General features: G+C 41.8%; 1 protein-coding gene across 2 annotated transcripts in view; it reads left to right on the forward strand.

Moving 5' to 3' along the window:
• SLC3A1 (solute carrier family 3 member 1) overlaps positions 1-23,986 on the forward strand; it is a 60,252-nt gene that overhangs the window by 31,544 nt on the left and 4,722 nt on the right. For both annotated transcript variants that reach the window (XM_074396723.1, XM_003926757.4), the window contains 5 exons: positions 8,689-8,808; positions 9,706-9,830; positions 12,459-12,654; positions 20,775-20,942; positions 22,042-22,158. In XM_074396723.1, the coding sequence (XP_074252824.1) occupies positions 8,689-8,808; positions 9,706-9,830; positions 12,459-12,654; positions 20,775-20,942; positions 22,042-22,158 (726 nt within the window). The remainder of the gene's footprint in view (positions 1-8,688; positions 8,809-9,705; positions 9,831-12,458; positions 12,655-20,774; positions 20,943-22,041; positions 22,159-23,986) is intronic.

Consider the following 23,986-nt stretch of genomic DNA (forward strand, 5'->3'; position numbering starts at 1 on the left):
ATTTCTTTTTCATTTTGAGAAATCAGTCTGGTTTTGGAGAAGGGGTTTGAGTAGGGCAGGTTTGGAGGCTGTGGGGCCAGGAAGGAGGATGGTGCAGTAATCAGAAAAGAAATTCTGGTGGCCATAGGCCAGTGATGGAGACATGGAGGTGCAGAGAAATCATCAGGGCTCTGAGAGGAGTGCCCTGTGATTCCCAGTTCAGATTTGAATATGGGGTGGGTGGTGGAACCATTGTCTGAGATAGGAGACACAGGAAGAGGGAGGGAAATGTCTTAGGTATGTCGAGTTCGAGCTGCCTGTGAGACATGTAAGTGTTCAGTGGACAGTTGGATACAAGGATACTGGCTGGGTGTGGTGGCTCACGCCTGTAATCTCAGCACTTTGGGAGGCCAAGATGGGGTATCACAAGGTCAGGAGTTCAAGACCAGCCTGGCCAACATGATGAAACCCCATCTCTACTAAAAATACAAATATTAGGCCGGGCGCGGTGGCTCAAGCCTGTAATCCCAGCACTTCGGGAGGCCGAGGCGGGTGGATCACGAGGTCGAGAGATCGAGACCATCCTGGTCAATATGGTGAAACCCCCTCTTTACTAAAAATACAAAAAATTAGCTGGGCATGTTGGCGCGTGCCTGTAATCCCAGCTACTCAGGAGGCTGAGGCAGGAGAATTGCTTGAACCCAGGAGGCGGAGGTTGCGGTGAGCCAAGATCGCGCCATTGCACTCCAGCCTGGGTAGCAAGAGCGAAACTCCGTCTAAAAAAAAAAAAAAAAAAAAATTAGCCAGGCATGGTGGCAGGTGCCTATAATCCCAGCTACTCAAGAGGCTGAGGCAGGAGAATTGCTTAAACCCGGGAGGCGGATGTTGCAGTGAGCCTAGATTGCATGACTGGCACTCCAGCCTGGGCAACAGAGCGAGATATAAGGACATGGAGCTCAGGGGAAAGTCTGGTGTGGAGATAAAACTTTGGGATTTGTTGACATATAGCTGATGTCTGCAGAGCTCAGGCAGGTGTTTGGTGAGAGAAGCAGGCCAGATAAGGCAAGCAAGGGGGCCACCTGCAACTTAGCTCGTGTGAATTGTTCATTGGAACGAGGGCCAGGTGTTGGTAGCACTTCCAATGAAAAGAAAAAAACCGAGGGAGCCAGCCTAGCAAATAAGCCAGGGCGCCCTACGGTTGCAATTCTGCTGCCACCACTTACCAACTGTGACCTTGTTGAAGGCACATCATCTTCCTGAGCCACAGTTTCCTCATTGGTAAAGTGGGAATAATAATGGTAAGTACCTAATAGGGTTACTTGAAGATTAAATGGTTTAACCTTTGTAAAGCACTTAGGATGCTGTGGTGGTTTTGTTTGTTTTGTTTTGTTTTTAACTGAATACAGTACTTGTTAAATAATCAGTAAATTTGTAAGTAAATAAATACATTGTGAAGTGAACTGTCCAGAGGGTGCAACATGGAGCCCCAAGGAGCACTGACATCAAAGAACTGTGGAGGAGACAGGGGAGGCAAACCCAGGGGGAGGGTATAATGGAGCTAAGGTATCTGAGTGTTTCTACAGGATGAGATTGGTCAACAGTGTCAAATAATGCAGAGAGATTGAGTAATAAAAAGACTGAAAGGGATCTGGGCACAGTGGCTCATGCCTGTAATCCCAGCACATTGGGAAGCTGAGGAGGGCGGATCTCTTGAGGTCAGGAGTTCAAGATCAGCCTGGCCAACATGGTGAAACTATCTCTACTAAAAATACAAAAATTAGCTAAGCGTGGTGGCAGGTGCCTGTAATCCCAGCTACTCAGGAGGCTGAGGCGGGAGAATTGCTTGAACCCAGGAGGAAATGGTTGCAGAGCTGAGATCACACCATTGCACTCCAGCCTGGGTGACAGAGCAAGACTCCATCTCAAAAAAAAAAAAAAAAAAAAAAAAAAAAGACTGAAAAAGGCAGTTGACTCTAGCAGCAATATTTTATTTACTCTGTACAGAAACCCTTCAAGGCAGGTACTGTGTTATTGATGGAGACACTGAGGCTTAGCCAGGTCTTGCAGCTGCCCTATCTCATGCAGCTGGACAGTGAGAGAGCTGGGATGGTACCCAGAGGGTCAGAGTCTGAAGCCCTTGATTTTTCCTGCACTTCCTGCTTCTGGAGGAGTTAGCAGAGAATTTTTCCAAGATTTCTAAGCAGTAGTAGGGATAGTTTTTTTCTCTTGCCTGTAAGTAGAGGAATAGTTTTCTCTGTACTCTGAAATAACTTATCTTTTCTTAGTCCTTCTTGAGATGCACAACCTGGGGTTGACATCACTTTCAAGAGGCTTGTCTTCCATTTGTTTTTTGATTTTTTTTTTTTTTTTTTTTTTTGCTTAATAGAGACAGGGTTTCACTTTGTTGCACAGACTGGTCTTGAACTCTTGAGTTCAAGTGATCCTCCCACCTCAGTCTCCGAAAGTACTAGCATTACAGGCATGACCCACCACACCTGGCTGAAGAGGATGTCTTCTCTATCATCACATATAAGAGTAGACAGCTTTTCCCAAACATGCTTTTTGGGTAAATGAGCCCCCAAATATCAGCCATCTCAAAAGGAAAGGCTTGGCCAGAGTTTCCATGCATTTGGATATGTTAACTTGCTGCTTTAATGTTGACTTGCCTTCTTTTTTACTCAGAGCAGCGAGTTTTTTAAAGAGAAAAGAGTTAAAAGGTGCCCGGTGGAAAAACCAGGAGTGTGTGATGTCATGGGAGTCCAACAGGAGTCAAGGACGTAATGTACAGTCCAGTTCCCAGAGTCCATGGCACCTACGTGGGTCACTAGACCCAGCCGATCCAGGCTCTGTGCCCATTTTTGCATCTGGCACCCTGGGAGACCTTTACTGGAGTAAAGAGGGATTAACAATTAAAATCTGAAGCTCTCTTTTGTTCCCTTGTTGAGAGAATAAATAGCATGAAGCAAATATTTTTCAAGAGCAAACTTTGGGTTATCTTTGTGATAATCCGAATTATCAGCATTTAAAATGACTTTCAAAAAATGTCCATCTCTTGCTGTTTTGTCTCATTAAACAATGAAAATATTTCCGATTATGCCAGGGCCATAAACCTTCCATGGGGTACAAGTTTCTCATTCTTAATATCAGGTCAATATTTCAAAATGCTGAGATCCAGAATTGAATAAGGACTCCGTAAAGAAAATGACTGGCTTTATTTTAGGGAATCGGTGCCCAATAGCTTGACGTTTACAGAGAATGGTGCTTAATGTTTTCCCACATTTTTGTCAGAGGCTGTTTGGATGCCTTCAGTTATCTGTGCTCTGCCCCAGCCAGTTCGAACTTTTAATGAACAGTACCACCTGGGGGTTGACCCAGGTCGTGCGGGGGCTGAAGCTCATAATTTAGGACCTTCTTAAAATAAGAGCACAAAATTAGGTACAGAAAAGTTGGCGTTTATTTCGAATGAGAACAGAAGGGGAGTTAGATGGGTGCAAGTGAGAGGTCTTGAAGCTTAAATTTGGTTAGCTTCATAGTAAGGTCACTCCGGAAGCCACTGAAAACCTGTTGTGGAAATGAGGTGCCTTTCTCTGCCCCATCAAATTTCTCTAGCTCATTCTCTGATGAGTGGCTGTCACTTCCTGCTCACCAGCTGCAAGTCCTTCCCAGTACGAATTGCTATTTTACTCTCTTGTTTTTACTCTTACCATGTTTCTCTCCTTTATCTCAGCTGTGATTTAAATATTTTGGGGTTGCTCTTTGACTGTCTAGCTGGAGATTCTAAATCCGGGAGATCTAGACTGTGTTGTGTTTTGCTCCTGGTTGTGGTTCCAGGGCTTGCCTAAGTGCCTGGTATATAGTAGGAGCTCAAATACTTACTGAATAAATGAATTTGGTAAAAGATAAAGGCACTAGTAAGAACAAATTTCTTTTTTATGCCCCAGAGAAAGCTTCCATTGGGTGGAGATTACTGGAGGTCATTTGGGTCACCTGTGTCCATAAGAGTTATTCGGCCCAGAGCCTGTTCTTAGGTATAAAAAATTGATTCAGGCTTCACCATTCAAAAATCTCAGCTTAAAGGGAATTGACATGAGCAGTATTAACCCTTGCATTTAGCTGTTGAGACCCTGACTTGACTTTAAACCTCTATATTCACATACAGATAGAAGAAACACACTTCAAGTCAAACAAGTTGATAAGGTTTGTCTGTGTCCTCACCCAAATCTCATCTTGAATTGAAATTCCCATAATCCCCATAGCTCGTGGGAGGGACCAGGTGAAGATAATTGAATCGTGGGTGTGGTTCCCCCCCATCTTGTTCTCATCATAGTGAGTTCTGATGGTTTTATAAATGGGAGTTCTCCTGCACAAGCTCTCTTGCCTGCTGCCATGTAAGATGTGACTTTGCTCTTCATTTGCCTTCCACTTTGATTGTGAAGCCTCCTCAGCTCTGCTGAACTGTGAGTCAATTAAACAACTTTACAAATTACCCAGTCTCAGGTATGTCTTTATTAGCAGCATAATACACAAGTGAACTGCGGGATAGTTGTCATTTGGAATCTGCAGCTCTGTTCCCCTCCATAGGTAAAAACTGGCTGTTTAGTACTTTACAGATGGTTCTGCTCTAAAGTGATACATTCCCATGAAACCTTCCCTTCAGCAAGGGATAAGCCAAGAGAAAAGTAGGGAGAGCCACTGTTCCTTTGCAGAGCTTGTGAGCTGGTGCAGGAGCAGGCCTTGCTGGGAGGGGCTGGCTGGGGTGTTGAGGTAGGGAGCTGAGGCTCAGGCCCTCCGCTTTTCAAAGTTACCTGGTCCTCCCACCTGTCCCAGTTCAGGCCAGGCCAGTCTCTGCCTCCATGCTTGGCTCATGTTGTCCCAGTGCCATCCTCCATTGAAATCCACCAGGTCATCTGGGTCAAGCTCAAGCTCTAGCTCTTCCTTGTCCTGCTACGCTCACCCACATTATTTTGAATGTCTTGGAGCTCTTGCAACCCTGTAGGCAGAGACATCTCTCATGCTGTTGGACTGCACCCTGACCTGCATTATTAGGTGACCCTCCCTTGTCTCACACGTCCCCAACTATTCGGTAGACCTGAAGCCAGGGAACACGCTGTGCTTCTGTAATTTTGCTCTTTCAGGCTCAATACTTCATTCTTTCATTCGACAAGTGGTTCACTAAGTACCAGGTGCTGTGTCAGAGGCCTTGATGACAGGGCTAACTGGTTTGACTTAAACCAAGGGTGGGTGGGCTCTGTTCACACTGCAGCCACCTAAATTGCTGGAAAAAGGGGAAAGCTACTTAGAAAATACTGTCTTTAGGCTGATGACTCCCAACTTTACATCTCTAGCCATAGACTTTGCCCTAAGGTCCAGATTTCACAAGCCAGCAGCCTACTCAGCATTTCCCCCTACAAGTACAGTAGATGCCTCCAGCTTCCGGTGCCTGAGACAGAACAGTCCATCTTTCTCCTTCTACCTGCTCAGCACACACTTGGGCTGAGACCTAGGGGTAGCCTCCATTCCTCTCTTTGACAGCCCCTGAGCTCTTTACCCATAGAGCAGATTTAACATCTGATCACTTCTCCCCACTTCCACCACTGCCTTCCCAGCCCAAGCCACCTCCTAGGCTCTGAAACGGAAGCCCTGATTATACAGGCATTGATCGACTTATGACCTATGCAACTTACGATCATTCGACCTTACGACCACAATCGCTAGCCACAACTGCTCCACGTCTGGCAGCGCAAACGTTGCCCAGCTGGGCGTACGACAGTGCGGACCAGCTTCTGGCAGCACTACCATCTCCACGTGCACCATTTCAACTGTATATAGCCTACTCAACTTATGACCAAATTGTGTTACGGCCGTTCCGCAGTCCCGACCGTGGTTGTGAGTCGAGCACTAGCTGTACTCTTCAGCTTTTATTTATTCTTTAAAAAAAAAAAAAAAGTTTTGTTTTGTTTTGTTTTTTATAAAATTTGGATACCATAAAATTTACTCAGAGTGTATGATTTGAATTTTTTTTTTTTAAAGACAGAGTTTCGCTCTTGTTGCCCAGGCTAGACTGCAGTGGCTCAGTCTTGGCTCACTGCAACCTGTACCTCCAGGGTTCAAGTGATTCTCCTGTCTCCACCTCCTGAGTAGCTGGGGTTACAGGCATGCACCACCATGCTTGGTTAATTTTTTTGTGTTTTTAGTAGAGATGGGTTTCACCATGTTGGTCAGGCTGGTCCTGAACTCCTGATCTCAGGTGATTCGCCCACCTCAGCCTCCCAAAATGCTGGGATTGAGGTGTGAACCACTGCAGCTGTCCAATTTCAATGTTTTTAGTAAGTTTATAGAGTTGTACAAACTTAAAATTAGTTTATCATAACCTAATTTAATTTTTAAAATATATTTAAAACACAATTATGGTACCAAACAACCTAATTTTAAAACATTCCCATTACTTCCAAAAGAAACGGCATACGCTTTAGCCATCATCACCCACCCCAGCTCATTGTCCCCACCTTACCCCCTCACCCCCCACCACCAGCCCCTGGCAACCACTAATAAAATTTCTGTCTCTATTGATTTGCCTATTCTGTACATTTCATATAAATAGGATCATACAATATTTATCCCTTCGTGTCTGTATTCTTTCCTTCAGAAAACTTTTTTTGTTTGTGTTTTGGAGGCAGGGTCTCCCCTGTTGCCCAGGCTGGAGTGCAGTAGTACAATCTCAGCTCACTGCAGCCTTGACCACCTGGGCTTAAATAATCCTCCCACCTCAACCTCCTGAGTAGCTGAAACTACAGACATGTACCATCATACCCAGCTAATTATTTTTTGTAGAGACAGGGCTTTGCCAAGTTGCCAGGCTGCTCTAGAACTCCTGGGCTAAAGCGATCCTCCCACCTCAGCCTCCTAAATTGCTGAGATTACAGGTATGAGCCATCACACCTGGCTAGAGAAATCTTTTCAAGGTTCATCCATGTTGGAGCATGTGTCAGTACATCCCTCCTTTCCATGGCCAAATATTCAGTGTAGGATAGACCACCGGGATTGTTTCCACTTTCTGCCTATTGTGAATAATGCTGCTATGAATATTTGTGTACAAGTTTTTGCTTGGACATAAGTTTTCATTTCTCTTGGGTATATACCTATGTGCGAAATTGCTGGGTCTTATGGTAACTTGATGTTTAACCTTTGAAGAAATGCCATACTATACAGTTGATTCTTTACACATCAGATCTTTTAAAAATGTAAGTCAGCCCACCACCTTTTCTGCTTAAAAATTCCTCCAGGGGTTTCCCATCAACCTCACACAAATCCCAGATCTTTCCTGTTAATTACAAAGCTGGTCATGATGAGTTCTCTTTACCTCCTTCTACTCTTATGTTCCTCCGGCCACACTGTCCACTCTCCTACCCACCCCCATACCCCCCCCCCTTTTTTTTTGAGACAGGATCTTCTTCTGCTACCAAGGCTTGAGTTTACTGGCGTGATCTCGGCTTACTGCAACTTCCGACTTTCAGGGTCAAGCAATTCTCAGGCTCAGCCTCCCAAGTGGCTGGGATTACAGGAGCCCGCCACCACGCCAGGCTAATTTTTGTATTTTTAGTAGAGACAGGGTTTCACCATGTTGGCCAGGCTGGTCTTGAACTCCTGACCTCAGGTGACCCACCCACCTCGGCCTCCCAAAGTGCTGGGATTACAGATGTGAGCCCCTGCACCTGGCCTAACCACTTATTTGCACCAGTGTTCATCTCTCTAATCTTTGGCTTCAGCATTAAAAATGCCTGAGAACCTTGCAGGCCATGATGATGCTCTCAGGAGCAGGTGTGGTAGAGGAGAGGCTGGGCTGGCAGTGGCCACCTTCTCTCTAGCAAGGCATGTTGGAGAGTAGGACAGGAGAGGAGAGAAAGCCAGGGACATTCATACAATAATTTGAGTTTCCAGCACACACCTTTGGAACGAAGTCTGTCACCAAAGAATCAATTGAAATGTATGAGAACCTGGATTTTCAGGCTTAACTATTTTTGCTTGGGATCAATTTTATCTGTGAAATGAAAGCCAGTGAAATAATGGCTTCTTTGAATATGTACAGTTAATCTTTTATTTTCTGACTGTATTCAAGACAACACATATCTGAGTTTTGCCACAGGATGGCCACTATTCTTATTTACTTGGTTGATGGGAGATTCTATTTTGTGTTCCTTCCATATTCTAACAGGAGATCCTTGAATACCTAAGCACTTCCCTTCTCATTTGCCTGCCTAGTAAGGAGCGAAATATTTAACTGTTGAACAATGTGTTATTTTCTTTCAGTTTGAAGTGACAGTTAAGGGGTGGGAATGAGGGAAATGAGAAACTTTCCCAGTTTATCCTGAATCCTGTCTTTTACTATGGGTTCATTCTTTCATTTTTAGTGGATTCTCTAAACTTTGGAAACATCTTCCTAACATCCATTACAAATGTCACTACTTGTTAATTGTAATTCTGAATTCAAATTTGAAGGAGGTGTGGGAGTCCCTAAATGGAGTTACTTGAGAGTGCATTGTAGTAAGACAGTTATGCTAAATAGATAAAAATAGACCATGTGGATACTGTGCTGGTTTTGTATGTAGATAACTATTTTATGATGCCAAGTCATTAACAGTCAAAACTTTTTAAACACTGAAATAATAATGTGTAGTTAATGTAACTAAGCATTTTGCTCTTCATCTTTAGGAAATTATACGGTTCTGGCTCACAAAGGGTGTCGATGGTTTTAGTTTTGACGCTGTTAAATTTCTGCTAGAAGCAAAGCATCTGAGAGATGAGATCCAAGTAAATAAGACCCAAATCCCGGTAAAGTTTTACTTTAAACATGTTTCTTTTGCCTTTTCTGAAAATGCCATCAGAGTGTTTTCTTTCTCAGCCTGAGATTCCAATTACAAAGATGAGTTTTGTCCTGTGTCTGGGAAGTACCTTGATTCATTTCTTTAGGAAATGCACCAGAGTTTCAAATGCATATGCACAAGATGTTTTCTTCCACTGGTTCCCTCTAGAGCGAGGGATCCCTTGAGGAGTCCTTCAGTGACAAGGGTTCTGAAGACATGGACATTGCAGGCTCTACCAAGGGCCACACAATAGAGGACATTGACTCCTGCAATTTTGTCATCTCACATAAGCTCAAGTGACGAGGCCTTGGCTAGTATGAGATGTAATCTTTGGATTCCAGGAGATTATTGTCATCTTAGACATAGAAATGAGACATTGATTTAGAAATCGTAGAAAGACATAGAAATCAGGAAAAAATTACTGAAACTCTGAGAAAGTATAACCATAAGGATAAAGGATAGTGGTGGTAAAGAAACAAATTTAAGTGAGTGATGTTAATATTTTTGTGAGCAGATAAAATGTAATAATGAACTCTGTAACCACTATCATTTGCTTTCTTTGTCTTTAAAAAAGTGTGGAACATTTTGACAGTTACATATTGAGGAGGACTTTGTAATCAATGTTTTGTTATTTGGTAAAATTTAAGTTTGCTAAAATGGGTGACAGTTTATTAGAGAAATATTGTTTAGTAGATTTATAAAGTTAACTTGAGCATTAAATGAAGTATTCTCCATCCACAAAACCATGTTTGAGTGTGTGTCTGGCTTAGCTCAAGTCCTTCGAAGAGGTTGTCTGCATTCACATAGAGCCAGCTGTGGGCATGCGACACATGAAATGATAACCATGTCGTTCTGGTTTTCAAAGGACACGGTCACACACTACTCAGAGCTGTACCATGACTTCACCACCACGCAGGTGGGAATGCACGACATCGTCCGCAGCTTCCGGCAGACCATGGACCAGTTCAGCAGGGAGCCCGGCAGATACAGGTGAGCACGGCACACGCCCTCATTCTTCCCAGGATTAGTGTGTGATCTGCAGTGTATCCCTCACAACCAGGTGTATTTGGAGGTTCAAGTAATAATGTAACAAGACTGCATCTTTTTTTTTTTTGAGATGGAGTCTCGCTCTGTTGCCAGGCTGGAGTGCAGTGGCATGATCTTGGCTCACTGCAACCTCCGCCTCCTGGGTTCAATTGATTCTCCTGCCTCAGCCCCTCAGCCTCCAGAGTAGCTGGGATTACAGGCACACGCCACCATGCCCAGCTAATTTTTGTATTTTTTTTTTTTTTTTAGTAGAAATGGGGTCTCACCATGCTGGCCAGGATGGTCTCTATCTCTTGATCTAATGATCCACCTGCCTCAGCCTCCCAAAATATTGGGATTACAGGTGTGAGCCACTGCGCCCAGACCCCAAGCCTGCATAATTACAATTGATTACAGTTTGGTTATACCAGGGCCTGCTATATTCCTTTTCTGTTTGCTTACTTTGCTGACTTTCAGTTTCAGTTAGTTAAAAAGATAATAAGCTAAATGTTAGCCATGAGCTATTATTATTATTATTTTTAAAAGACCAGCTCCGGCTGGGTGCAGTGGCTCATGCCTGTGATCCCAGCACTGTGGGAGGCCAAAGCTGGTGGATCACCTGAGGTCAGGTGTTTGAGACCAGCCTGGGCAACATGGTGAAACCCCTCCTCTACTAAAAATACAAAAATTAGTGGGGCATGATGGTTCATGCCTGTAATCCCAGCTACTCAGGAGGCTGAGGCAGGAGAATTGCTTGAACCCAGTAGTCGGAGGTTGCAGTGAGCTGAGATTATGCCATTACAAGCCAGCCTGGGCAACAGAGCAAGACTCCATGTCAAGAAAACACAATAAAAATACCAGCTCCTTCTCTGCAGTATTATTATCATTGTTATTGGATCTATATTTTCCTTGTACAGTATGAATCCATATGTCTCAGCTAAAGTGTCAGTAGATCTCAATGGTCAGGAACATAGCTTTGGAATCAGGTAGGCCTGAGGGGGCGTCCTGCTCTGTAGCTGTGACCTAGGGCTGGTTAGTTAACATAAGTCTGTTTTCTTATCAATGAAAAAGTGATAGCAATAACCTTTATAGGGCTGTTGTGAGATTAAATTAGATAGTATACATAAAGCACTTAAAGCCTGGATCATAATACTCAAAAAAATTAACTATCGTTAAGTTTATATAGATTATCCAACAGAATCAATAAAAAGGAATTAAAGAAATTTCCCCTCCTTAAGGTAGGTACTCTGATTACTCTGTCTGAGACAGGGAAACTAAGGCTCTGAGCATACAGGGAATGTCCACAGGAAGGAGTGGCAGACATGGCATTTAAACTGAAACAGTTGGCCTCCAGAGACCATGCACGTATCCATAATTATGCTTCCTCAAATAGCGAAAGCCAGCATTGATTGGAGTCATTTCAGGTGAATACGTCTTCCCCAAACAGTGTTTTGCTTTCAGTAATTAAGAGTGCACACCAACAATAAGGCAAGACTTTATAGGGACTCAAATACAAAGGGAAGTTCTTTTGGGGTAAACACCTCATCTTATTTGCAGACATACACTTTAGATTCTACGTGGAGTGATGAGAACTGCTACAGAAAGTCTTCATGAATGTCCATGAGTTTTAGTCTCAGGATGTTAATGAATTTTGATTCTAGGAGATTATTTCTCCTAGGATTCTAGGTTTAGAAAGAAAAGGCTGGGCGTGGTGGCTCACACCTGTAATCCCAGCACTTTGGGAAGCCGAGGTGGGCGCATCACCTGAGGTCAGGAGTTTGAGATCAGCCTGGCCAACATGGTGAAACCCCGTCTCTACTAAAAGTACAAAAAATTAGCCAGGCGTGGTGGTGGGTGCCTGCAATCCCCACTACTCGGGAGGCTGAAGCAGAAGAATTGCTTGAACCCAGGAGGTGGTGGTTACAGTGAGCTGAGATTGTACCACTACACTCCAGCTTAGGCAATAAGAGCGAAACTCCACCTCAAAAAAACAAAAAAACCCAATATTGACTGAGATCCAAATGTATTTCTTTTTTCTTTTTTTTTTTAAAGATAGAGTTTTACCCTGTCGTTCAGGCTGGAGTGCAGTGACACAATCTCGGCTCACTGCAACCTCCACCTCCTGAGTTCAAGTGATTCTCCTACCTCAGCCTCCTAAATAGCTAGGATTACAGGCGTGCACCACCACACCTAATTTTTGTATTTTTGGTAGAGATGGGGTTTTTTCATGTTGGCCAGGCTGGTCTTCAATTCCTGACCTCAAGTGATCCACCTGCCTTGGCCTCCCAAAGTGGGCTGGGATTACAGGCATGAGCCACCGCACCTGGCCCCCAAATGTGTTGCTTAACTTTGAGGCATGACCTAATATTAGGCTAGCCTTTGGGTTTATTACAGTGAGAAAATGTTCATGCGACCCAGCATGACAGTTCTTGGCCATCTGGTTTGACTATGCTTTCCAGAAAGTGCTAGACCTATATGGTTAATAGTGTGCATTCAGCCCCTACATCTTGTACATGCAAGATAAGCAGCTGCAGAGCACCTTCCCAGGCTTCTGAAGGTCCTGATGATACTGAACCTTGTCAACTCTTACAGGTTCATGGGGACTGAAGCTTATGCAGAGAGCATTGACAGGACCGTGATGTTCTATGGAATGTCATTTATCCAGGAAGCCGACTTTCCCTTCAACAATTACCTCACCATGCTAGACACTCTTTCTGGGAACAGTGTGTATGAGGTTATCACATCCTGGATGGAAAACATGCCAGAAGGAAAATGGCCTAATTGGATGGTAAGTTCTCATGCCAGCATAGCACATAATGTGCTACTGTTGCCCTTGCTGTCCGGTTACCTCTAAAATACAATGGACCTTTGTCTCTAAGTGACCATTACCTCTGCCTTATTTGATGATTGTTCAGTGGTCAGCCCCGTCCCAGCTTCTGCCAAGTTCCTTTCATTAAGGGGGAGACATGCCTGCTGGATGGAAAGAATATTGAATGAGTGCTTCTCTATGCTTAGAGCATGACTAGGCTTTGCTGGGGATGGATATCAAACCATAATTTCTCCCCACATATCTCAGAGTTTATGATGTCAATGGGAAAAAAGAGGATTTCAGGTGTGGAAGAGGTACATACCAATTCAGGGTGACACGAAACTGACAAAACACCAATGTGTGGGGCAGAATGCACTGCAAAAAAGCTACAGAGTTTCTTGGAGAAAGAATTCCTCCCTCTTCTGCACTGCACTCTTCAAAACTTTTTTTTTTTTTTTTTTTTTAAGACAGCGTCTCACTGTCACCAGGTACCAGGCTGGAGTGCAGTGGTGTGATCTTGGCTCACTGCAACCTCCGCCTCCCAGGTTCAAGCAATTCTCCTGCCTCAGCCTCCCAAGTAGCTGGGACTACAGGTGCACACCACCATGCCCAGCTAATTTTTGTATTTTTAGTAGAGACGGGGTTTCACCTTGTTGGCCAGGATGGTCTCAATCTCTTGACCTTGTGATCCACCCGCCTCAGCCTCCCAAAGTGCTGGGATTACAGGTGTGAGCCACCGTGACTGGCCTTTTCTTTTCTTTTCTTTTTTGAGACAGGATCTCATTCTGCACCCAGGCTGTAGTGTAGTGGTGCAGCCTCCATCTCCAAGACTCAAGCAATCCTCCCATATCAGCCTCTTGAGTAGCTGGGACTACAGGCATATGACACCACACCTGGCTAATTATTATTTTTTTTGTATTTTTAGTAGAGGCAGGGTTCATGTTGGCCAGGCTGGTCTTGAACTCCTGACCTCAAGGGATCTGCCTGCCTCGGTCTTTCAAAGTGCTGGGATTACAGGTGTGAGCCACCATACCTGCCCTAACATTTTTGAAGACTGGCAATACATTATTTCAGTGACAAAAGATAGTGACATATACCTGTGGTGACAAACTAATATTTTCACTTCCACACCCATCAACACCCATCAAGATTCCTTTCCCTGATCTGATTTTTCTGTCTTTGGGTTTGGGTTAGTAAGATGTCTGTAGAATTATAGACGTAAGTAGGGCTGCTTAAAAGTCCCACAGTAACAGTGGTTTAAACAAAATGGAGGTTTCTTTCTCTCATACAAAAGACAACCCTCCTTTCTTTAATATATTAAAGTGTATATATTTAAAATGTTACGCTCAAACACCTCTTTCATCTCTGTAATCCACCATTTCTCTGTATCTCTACCATCTTATGCTGTTTCTTTGGTCTCACCATTTAGGTCTCGGGTATGTGTCACCACATTAAGCCTTCTGGAGCCCTGAAATGAGGTGTCAGGTCTACCTATTTATACCATAGCACCCCTTCATTCCCTAAAAGTCCATACGCTTCCACGATATCTGCTTTCCCTGCCAGATGGTTCACTCATTAAGGACAGAGGCAGGTTCCCAGCATCCTAGCACAGCGCCACCTCACACTGAGGTGCTCAGGCTCAGAGCTTCTTTATTGCTGGTGCTGTTATTCTTAGCAGTTAAGCAATTTAACAAAGGTGTACCTTCTCTTATACAGTAAAGAGTTGCTCTTGTATAGTATAGAGAGGTGTCTTCTACTAGTCAATATCTTCTGTGGTGCCTCCACAATACTTATAGGTTTGAGCTGGGCCTTGAAACGTGGTATGATTTTGATACTTTACGCACAGATCCTGCCAGCTGTCTTACACAGCCTGATGAAAAACTGAAAGGATAAGGAAGGAGAAAATGCAGCCTGGGCAGAAAAACACTGAATCTGTGAACCATGATTAAGCTTATTTCAATCTTTTCTGATGCTTTAATTGGCAAGAATGTATGTTTCTATTGCCAGAGCCTTTCTCTGTCCGGTGAGGAGAAAGAGGCTCAAATTTACTTTAATTTGTTAACTCTAAGTATTAGAACTATACTAAATTTTTAAATAACAGCTTTGTTGAGACATAGTTCTCCCAAAGTGCAGGGATTACAGACATAAGCCACCGTGCCTGGCCAAAATTTATCCTTTCTAAAGTATGTAAGTTTTTTTTTTTTTTTTTTTTTTTTTGTATATTCACAGAGTTACCCAAGTATCACCAATGTCTCATTCCAGAGCATTTTCATCACCCCAAAAAGAAACCACATATCCATTAGCAGTCACTGAACGGCCCCTCCCTCTCTGTCCTCAGGCTCTGGCAACCACTCACCTACTTCCTGTTATCTATGGATTTGCCTACTCAGGGCATTTCATACAAAGAGTTATAAAATATGGGCCTTTTGTGTCTAGCTTCTTTCACTTAACATAGTGTTTTCAAGGTTTATCCATGTCATAGTATGTATTGGCACATCGTTCCTCTTTCTGGCTGAATGCTTCTGTAAAGCATATTTTGTTTATCCATTTGTGAAGGGACAGACATTTGAATTGTTTTCACTTTTGGACTATTATGAATAGTGATGCTGTGGACATTTGTGTACGTTTCTATAAAAACGTATTTTCAGTTCTCTCTGGTGTATATCCAGGAGTGGAATTGTCACACTAGGCATATGGTTAAGTCTACATTTAAGTATTTGAGGAACTGCCAAACTGTTTTCCAAAGTAGCTACACTGTTTTACATTCCCACCAGCAATGTTATGAGTTTCAGTTTTTCCACATCTCATCAAGCCTTGTGATAGTCTGCCTTCCTGATTACGGCCTTCCTGCTGAGTGTCAAATTGTTATCTCATATTTTGTGTGTGTGTGTGTTTGTGTGTCTCATCAAGCCTTGTGATAGTCTGCCTTTCTGATTACAGCCTTCCTGCTGAGTGTCAAATTGTTATCTCATATTTTATGTGTGTGTGTGTATTTTTATTATTTTTTTGCATTTCCCTAATGGCTAATTTTGTTGAGGGCATTTTCATGTGCTTATTGGACATTTGCATGTCTTATTTGGAGAAATGTCTATTCAAATTCTTTGCCTATAATTAAATTTGGTTGTCTTTTTATTGTAAGAATTTCTGATATATTCTGGATAGATGATTTGCAAGCATTTTCTCCCATTCTGTGGGCTTTCATGTCACTTTCTTTTTCTTTTTTTTTTTGAGATGGAGTCTCTCTGTTGCCTAGGCTGGAGGGCAGTGGCACAATCTCAACTCACTCCAACCTCTGCCTCCCAGGTTCAAGTGATTCTCTTGCCTCAGCCTCCCGAGTAGCTAGGACAGCAGGTGTGTGCCACTGCAGCGGCTGTGGGTTGGTTTGTTTTCTTAAGTAGAAGCAGGGTTTCGCCGTGTTGGCCAGGCTGGTCTTGAACTCCTTACTTTGTGATCCGCCTGCCTTGGCTTCCCAAAGTGCTGGGATTACAGGTGTGAGCCACCGCACCCAACCTCATGTCACTTTCTTGATAGTGTCCCTTGAAAAGCATAAAAATTTTTAATTTTTATGAAGTCCAATTATTTTGTTGTTGTTGCTTGTACTTTAGGTATTATACTAGAAACCATTGCCTGGTCCATTTATTCCAGCACCATATGCTAAAAAGACTACTGTTTCCTTCACTGGATTATCATGGAACTTTTTTTGAAAAATCAAGTGATTATAGGCTAGGCATGGGGGCTCACACCTGAAATCCCAGCATTTTGGGAGGTTGAAGTGGGAGTATCACTTGAGCCCAGGAGTTCAAGGTTGCAGTGAGCCATGATCACACTACTGCACTCCAGCCTGGGTGACAGAGTGAGACCCTCTCTCTAAATATAAAACAAAACAAAAAAAACATCAATTGATTAGATTTCCAGACTCTGTTCTGTTGATCTGTATGTCTGTTTCTATGCCTCAACACCCTGAATTGATTAATATAGCTTAGTAAGTTTTGACATAGAGAAGTGTGAGTCCTTCAACTTTGTTACAATTTTTCAAGATTATTTTAGCTGTTCTGGGTACCTTACATTTCCATGTAAATTTTAGAACTTCCATATACATTTTAGAATAGCCAACTGGGATTTAAAAAGCCAACTAGGATTTTGACAGGGATTGCATTGAATCTGTTTATCATTTTTTTAGTCATGCCATCTTAATAGTATTAAGTCTGCCAATCCATGAATACAGATGTATCTTACTTAGGTCTTTAATTTCTTTTGATGTTTTGTGTTTTTCACTGTATAAGTCTTAAAACTTTTTGTTCAACTTATTCTAAGTATTTTGTTCTTTTGATGTTATTGTAAACTATTTCATTTTGATTATAAGTGTATAGAAATACAATAGATTTGTGTATCATGATCTTGTATCCTACATTGCTGAACTTTTTTTTTTTTTTTTTTTTTTTGAGATGGAGTTTCGCTCTTGTTACCCAGGCTGGAGTGCAATGGCGTGATCTCGGCTCACCACAACCTCTGCCTCCTGGGTTCAGGCAATTCTCCTGCCTCAGCCTCCTGAGTAGCTGGGATTACAGGCACATGCCACCATGCCCAGCTAATTTTTTTGTATTTTTAGTAGAGACGGGGTTTCACCATGTTGGCCAGGATGGTTTCGATCTCTTGACATCGTGATCCACCCGCCTCAGCCTCCCAAAGTGCTGGGATTACAGGCGTGAGCCACCGTGCCCGGCTTTTGTTTATTGTTTCTAATAGTTTACTGTGAATTCCTGAGGATTTTTTTATTTTAAAATTATGGCAAAATATACATAAAACATAATTTTAAACATTTAAATGTGTATGATTCAGTGCATTAAATACATTTAAAATGTTGTACAACCGTCACCATTATCAGTTTCTGGAACTTTTATCATCCCAGACAGAAAATCTGTACCCACTGAACATTAATTCTTCACTTCCACCACTAACCCCTAATATCTTCCCTTCTATTTTCAGGCTCTATAAATTTGCCTATTCTAGGTAACTCACAGTGGAATCATACAGTATTTGTCCTTTTGTGTGCATTATTTCACTTAGCTTAATGTTTTCAAGTTTCCTTCATACAATAGCATGTATCAGATCTCACTCCTTTTTGCAACTAAGTAACAGTCCATTGTACTTACATAAGACATGTTATCTATTCATCTGTAATGGGCATTTGGTGCCTCTTTTTGGCTATGTGAATGATGTTACAAACAAATGGTGTACAAGGTGTCTGTTTGAGCCCCAGATTTCAGTTCTTTTGGATCTGTACAGTGGAGTGGAATTGCTAGATCATGTAGTACTTCTTTTTGTATTTTTTTGTGGAGATGGGGTTTTGCCATGTTGTCCATGCTAGTCTTGACCTCCTGAGCTCAAGTGATCCTTCCACCTTGGCCTCCCAGCATTAGGATTACAGGTGTGAGCCACTGTGCCCAGCCTTGGATCATATAGTACTTCTATGTTTAACTTTTCGAGGAACTATCAAACTGTTTTCCACAGTGACTTCCCCGTTTTACATTCCATCAGCAATGTACAATTTCTTAACATCCTCACCAACACTTTTCTGTCTTGTTTTAAAAATTTATACCCATCATAGTAGGTGTGAAGTGGTATCTCATTTTATGCATTATTGAAAAAGTTTTGCTGGATGTGGAAATCTTGGTTTAAGTTCTTTCTTTCATCACTTCAAATGTCATTCCATTGCCCTCTGGCCTCCATGGTTTCTGATAAGTCTATTGCTAATCGTATTGAGACTCCCTTACATGTGATGTACCAATTTGTTCCTTTGAAGATTCTGTGCCTTTTAATGGTTTGACTGATATGTCCAAGTGAGTCTTTTTAATTTTTTTTTTTTTCTTGAGACGGAGTTTCGCTCTTGTTACCCAGGCTGGAGTGCAATGGCGCCATCTCGGCTCACCGCAACCTCCGCCTCCTGGGTTCAGGCAATTCTCCTGCCTCAGCCTCCTGAGTAGCTGGGATTACAGGCACGTGCCACCATGCCCAGCTAATTTTTTGTATTTTTAGTAGAGACGGGGTTTCACCATGTTGACTGGGATGGTCTCGATCTCTTGACCTCGTGATCCACCCGCCTCGGCCTCCCAAAGTGCTGGGATTACAGGCTTGAGCCACCGCGCCCGGCCGAGTCTTTTTAATTTTGTCCTACTTGGAGTCCACTGAGGTTTTTGATACACAATTAAAAAAAAAAAATCAAATGTGGGAAATCAATTGGCCATTATTTTTTCAAATATTATTACTGACCATTTCCCTCCCTTTTGAGATTCCCATTAGGCCTATGTTGGTATGCATGATAGTATCCCACAGGTCTGAGTCTGCTCTTTTTTTTTGGTCTCTTTCCCAGGCTGGAGTGCAGTGGTATAAACATGGCTCACTGCAACCTTGACATCCTGTGCTCAATTTTCCCACCTCAACTTCTTGAGTAGCTGGGACTACAGGTACATGCCACATGGCTAGCTAAATTTTTAAGTTCTGTAGACATGGGGTCTTACCATGTTGCCCAGGCTGGTCTAGAACTCCTGGGCTCAAGCAATCCTCCTGCCTTGGCATCCCGAAGCGCTGGGATTACAGGTGGGAGCCACAGCACCTGGCCTCATTCTTTTTCTTTCTGGTTCTCAGACCAGATACCACCCTCAATTGACCCATCTTCAAGTTTTCTGATTCCTTTGTTAGTTCAAATTTGTCAAGCCCCTCTAGTAAATGTCTCACTTTAGCTACTGTACTTATTAACTCTAAAATTTTCATAATTTCTCTTTACTGATACTATCTGATAACTCTGTTCATATACTTCCTTTAAATTCTTTAGACACAGCTTTTTTTCTTTGAATATCAGAATATTAGCTGGTTTAAAGTCTTCGTCTAGTAAGTCCAATGTTTGGTTTTCCTAAGCAACATTTGCTGTTGACTCCCCCGCCATTATACGAGCCATATTTTCCTGTTTCTTTGCTTGTTTTGTATTTTCGTTATTGTTAAAAACTGGACATTTTAAGTAGTATGACAATTCAAAATCACATTCTCCCTTTCCCAATGTTTGTTGTGCTCTCTGTCCAGAAGGCCTGAGAAATCAAAGGGTTTCCTGTCAGATCTCATGATGGCGAAAATAATAAAAGGATGGAGGCAAAAATTGACCTAATTTTCTGGCCGTAAAAATAGAAAAACACTTCACAATGGTCTATAAAAACGTAATTATAAAGATGATTTTCATACATCTGAGGAAGTTAAAAAAAAAAAAAGCAACCTCCCATTTCTTGAATTGTAGCAATTAAGTCTTGTCCTAAGACTCAAGTTCAAAAGCTAGTTCTGTCTCATACTACTACTTCAATAAATGATGCAAGTTCTCAGAGCTTGTTTCCTCATTTATAAAATGAAGATAGTACTTGATAGCATTATGAAGGAGGGAAACAGATGTGAAAGTACTTTTTCAACAGTAAAGTGCCATGCTCAGCATATGCACATAAGGGTTTGAGTTATCGGTTATGAGTAGAGTTGTCAAGTGATTTAAATAAATTACTATTTAAACAGTCTTACTTAAATAAGGACTAGATGTTATATACCCGAACATTTAATACGGAAATATATTTAAAAATAGAAAACACTTTATAAAATTTCATCTTGGACTATGTAAATTCTTTCTAAAAGTTGATTTAAAAATTTTGTTTGAATAGTTTGTAAGTCAAAACAATTTTTTAAAAGATGAGACATCAGAAGTCTTTCTTATGCCTGTCCCTTTCACCTTATTCCCTTGTCTTGCTCTCTGTGGAGAAAACAGTCGTCTTTTCTTTCCTGTCAATATTCTCTTATCCAGATGTGAGAAAATATGAATAATGTGCCCTCTGAATTTTACTTGCAATATCACTATGAAGTAAATTCTTATCACCATTTTCTTGCTCAACAGTGGCCAAGATAATTGGTCAGTTACACAGCAAATAGCAGGCCTAGGGACTCAAGTCTAGGCTGCTAATACCAAGTTACCACACCTACTTTGTGCTGCCTGGGGAACTTTCTGTGAAATAGGGTAAATCTTTGAGAAAACTGTGTACAGAGCTGTGTTCTTAAATATATCTGCCTTTCAGATTGGTGGACCAGACAGTTCCAGGCTGACTTCTCGTTTGGGGAATGAGTATGTCAACATGATGAACATGCTTCTTTTCACACTCCCTGGAACTCCTATAACTTACTATGGAGAGGAAATTGGAATGGGAAATATTGTAGCCACAACTCTCAATGAAAGCTACGATACTGTAAGTTGAATACAACTTGACTATTTGTCACAACTACAAAACCAAGGACTCATTTTTTATTTTTTGTCAAATCAGGGCACTTACTATCTCTCTGTTCTACTGCTGAAAATCATGGTTACTTTGCTTTTCTTTTTTACTGTTAGTAAGAATTCTCAGCTTTCTTGATCGTTGGAGAGCTTATTTTAAAAATGCTTTCTGAGCCACACAACTGAATTTCTTGGGTAAGGCATTTTAAAGATGTTTTCCACCTGAAAAGCACATTAAAATTTCATTTTTTCATTTTTGCCAGGAATACTGTGTTGAGAGGCACACTAAAACTGGAGAACCAGTGGTTTACTTTAGATTATTATTCATTTCTCTCTACTTGAAATGTGGAGTTAGGAACACTTATTTCTTTGGTTCTTATTTGTCCTGTTTGGTCTTGGGTGACCATAGCACAAAGACTCTTCCTTTTATGTTATCAAGTGCAGTGCACAGCCTGAGTTGAGCAGTTTTTTATTTTGCAGCTACAGATTTCAGAATTGTGTTGCTGGGCAGATGACTATCTTGAAACTTTAATTTGCCTGGTTATCTTTCAATTGTATGAGATCCAATTTCCCTAATATTTAAGGTAGCTTTTTTTCTCTATCAGCTCCTACATCTGTGTGCGCACACCCATGAGCAATAAACAGGCTGAATAAACCAGTAGGATAGAATTCACACTCACTTGTACATGGCAATGTTCTTAAATTCACCATCACTGTACCACAGTAGTAGTAGTATAAATCGGTAACAGCACATTTTAAAATCCTACATTACTGATTTTTAGGCAAAAGCAGCAATGATTTCAAGCATGTATTAAGGTTCAATTAGTATTGTCTATTCAAATTCAAATGTTAAAGTTCAACTAGTATTGTCTATTCAAAGTCAATGTTATTAGGTACTTTCTAGTTAAAAGTGTGAAAGTGGTGAATGTTAAGGCATTTTCATCACAAATGCTAATGAGTACAAGTATAGCTAAAACTATAGGGAATTAAACATTTATGAAGTAAATCAGCACCAACATGCATTTCTTTTAATAACCAGACCATTGTTTCCTCTTTCTGGTCTTTTGACATAGAATACCCTACTCTCAAAGTCACCAATGCAGTGGGACAATAGTTCAAATGCTGGGTTTTCTGAAGCTAGTCACACCTGGATACCTGCCAATTCAGATTACCACACTGTGAATGTTGATGTAAGTATCAGTGAAAATTTTATGTTGATTCTAGAAACAAGAAATGGGTTTCTACTGAAAGTACACACTCACCCTGAATGTGTCTAAACCTTAACTGATACTCTTTAAGTCAATCACAGACTTCCCTTGCTGTCTTCAATTTGTAAGGAGTTTGCAAATCATGCCTTTCTGAAACTACAAACTGGTACAAGTCTACCATGTGAATCAAACGATCATACAGAATAGACTACTCTTAACCGGCCTTTGAGCAATGAAGGAAATTTTACGGAAGTTTTTTTTAGCAAGCCCAGTTCTTCCTCTCTTCCCCTCAAAAGGCAGGGAAAGGGGAGGTTTTTTAGAAGACACATCAGAAGTCTCTTTCGTGCCTAAATTACTTAGAATACAATTAATTTGAATACAATATTCAAATTGGCCTATGGGAATATTTTGGACAAAATGAAAATCAAGAGGCATTTAATCCAAATCACAAATGTTAAATACATATTTTGTGTTTTTAAGACCTATGTAGAAAATCCTACATAAAATGCATACCAGCAAAGATGGAAAGTACAAATGCAAATTAAAACGATTTTTGAGGCGGAGTTTCACTGTTATTGCCCAGGCCAGAGTGCAATGGTGTGGTCTCGGCTCACTGCATCCTCCACCTCCTGGGTTAAAGTGATTCTCCTGCCTCAGCCTCTCAAGTAGCTGAGATTACAGGCATGCCCACCACCATGCCTGGCTAATTTTTGTATTCTTAGTAGAGATGGGGTTTTACCTTGTTGGGCAGGCTAGTTTCAAACTCCTGACCTCAGGTGATCCGCCACCTCGGCCTCTCAAGGTGCTGGGATTACAGGTGTGAGCCACTGCGCCAGGCCAACAATGACATTTTTTTCTATCAGATTCACAAAGTCTTTAAAAATGATCATGAGTGATGAAGGATACCAAATCATAAATCCCAGATAATGCCATTTTAATAAAATGCATCCAGATGATCCTGGAAAGGAACTGAAAATTTAAGAAATTTTTAAAAGATATCAAGTAAAATTAGGGCTGGGCACCATGGCTCACACCTGTAATCCCAGCATTTTGGGATGCCAAGGCCAGAAGATCGCTTCAGCCCAGGAATTTGAGACGAGCCTAGGTAATATAGGGAGAGCTTGTTTCTACCTTTGCACTCCCACCTACGCCCCCACCCTCCAAAAAAAGAGAAATAAGCTGGGCCTGGTGACATGTGCCTGTAGTCCCAGCTACTCAGGAGGCTGAACCCAAGAGTTCAAGGTTGCAGTGAGCTGCGATTGCCCCACTGCACTCCAGCCTGGGTGACAGAGTAAGACTGTCTCAAAAACACACACACACACACACACACATACACATATTACACATATACATGCATCTAAAACACATAGGAGAAAAACAGTTCTAACAGGGAGAGAGCACACTGTAGTAATTTCCTAAACTGCTGCAATTGGCCATGGCGTAATTTCCCTAAGGAAAAAAAAATCCAAGAACTGCTTGGTGATCACATGCATGGTGGAATGATTAGAACAAAGCCTGAAGCGTCTACAAGTGGATCAGAAGAAAGAAAAGAAGGAAAACAAGACTTAACTCTAGTGCTGTCCTTGGTGAGAATTCACTGTGGAATGCTCTCAGAAAGGACAGCTTTTACTACTCAGCTCACAGAGTTACAGGGGCCAGGAGAAAAAAAGGTGGAAATCTAGCAAGCTTATCACCTTCAAGTAGGAAAAGAACCAACGTCCCAAAGACATGTCAGATCCATGTCCATCTTGGCTTCTCACAATTATGAGAGGCAGACAACTGAAGACAAACAAGGAAGGTCAAAACACAA

Source organism: Saimiri boliviensis, chromosome 1 (assembly GCF_048565385.1).
Source record: "Saimiri boliviensis isolate mSaiBol1 chromosome 1, mSaiBol1.pri, whole genome shotgun sequence".
Taxonomy (NCBI): domain Eukaryota; kingdom Metazoa; phylum Chordata; class Mammalia; order Primates; family Cebidae; genus Saimiri; species Saimiri boliviensis.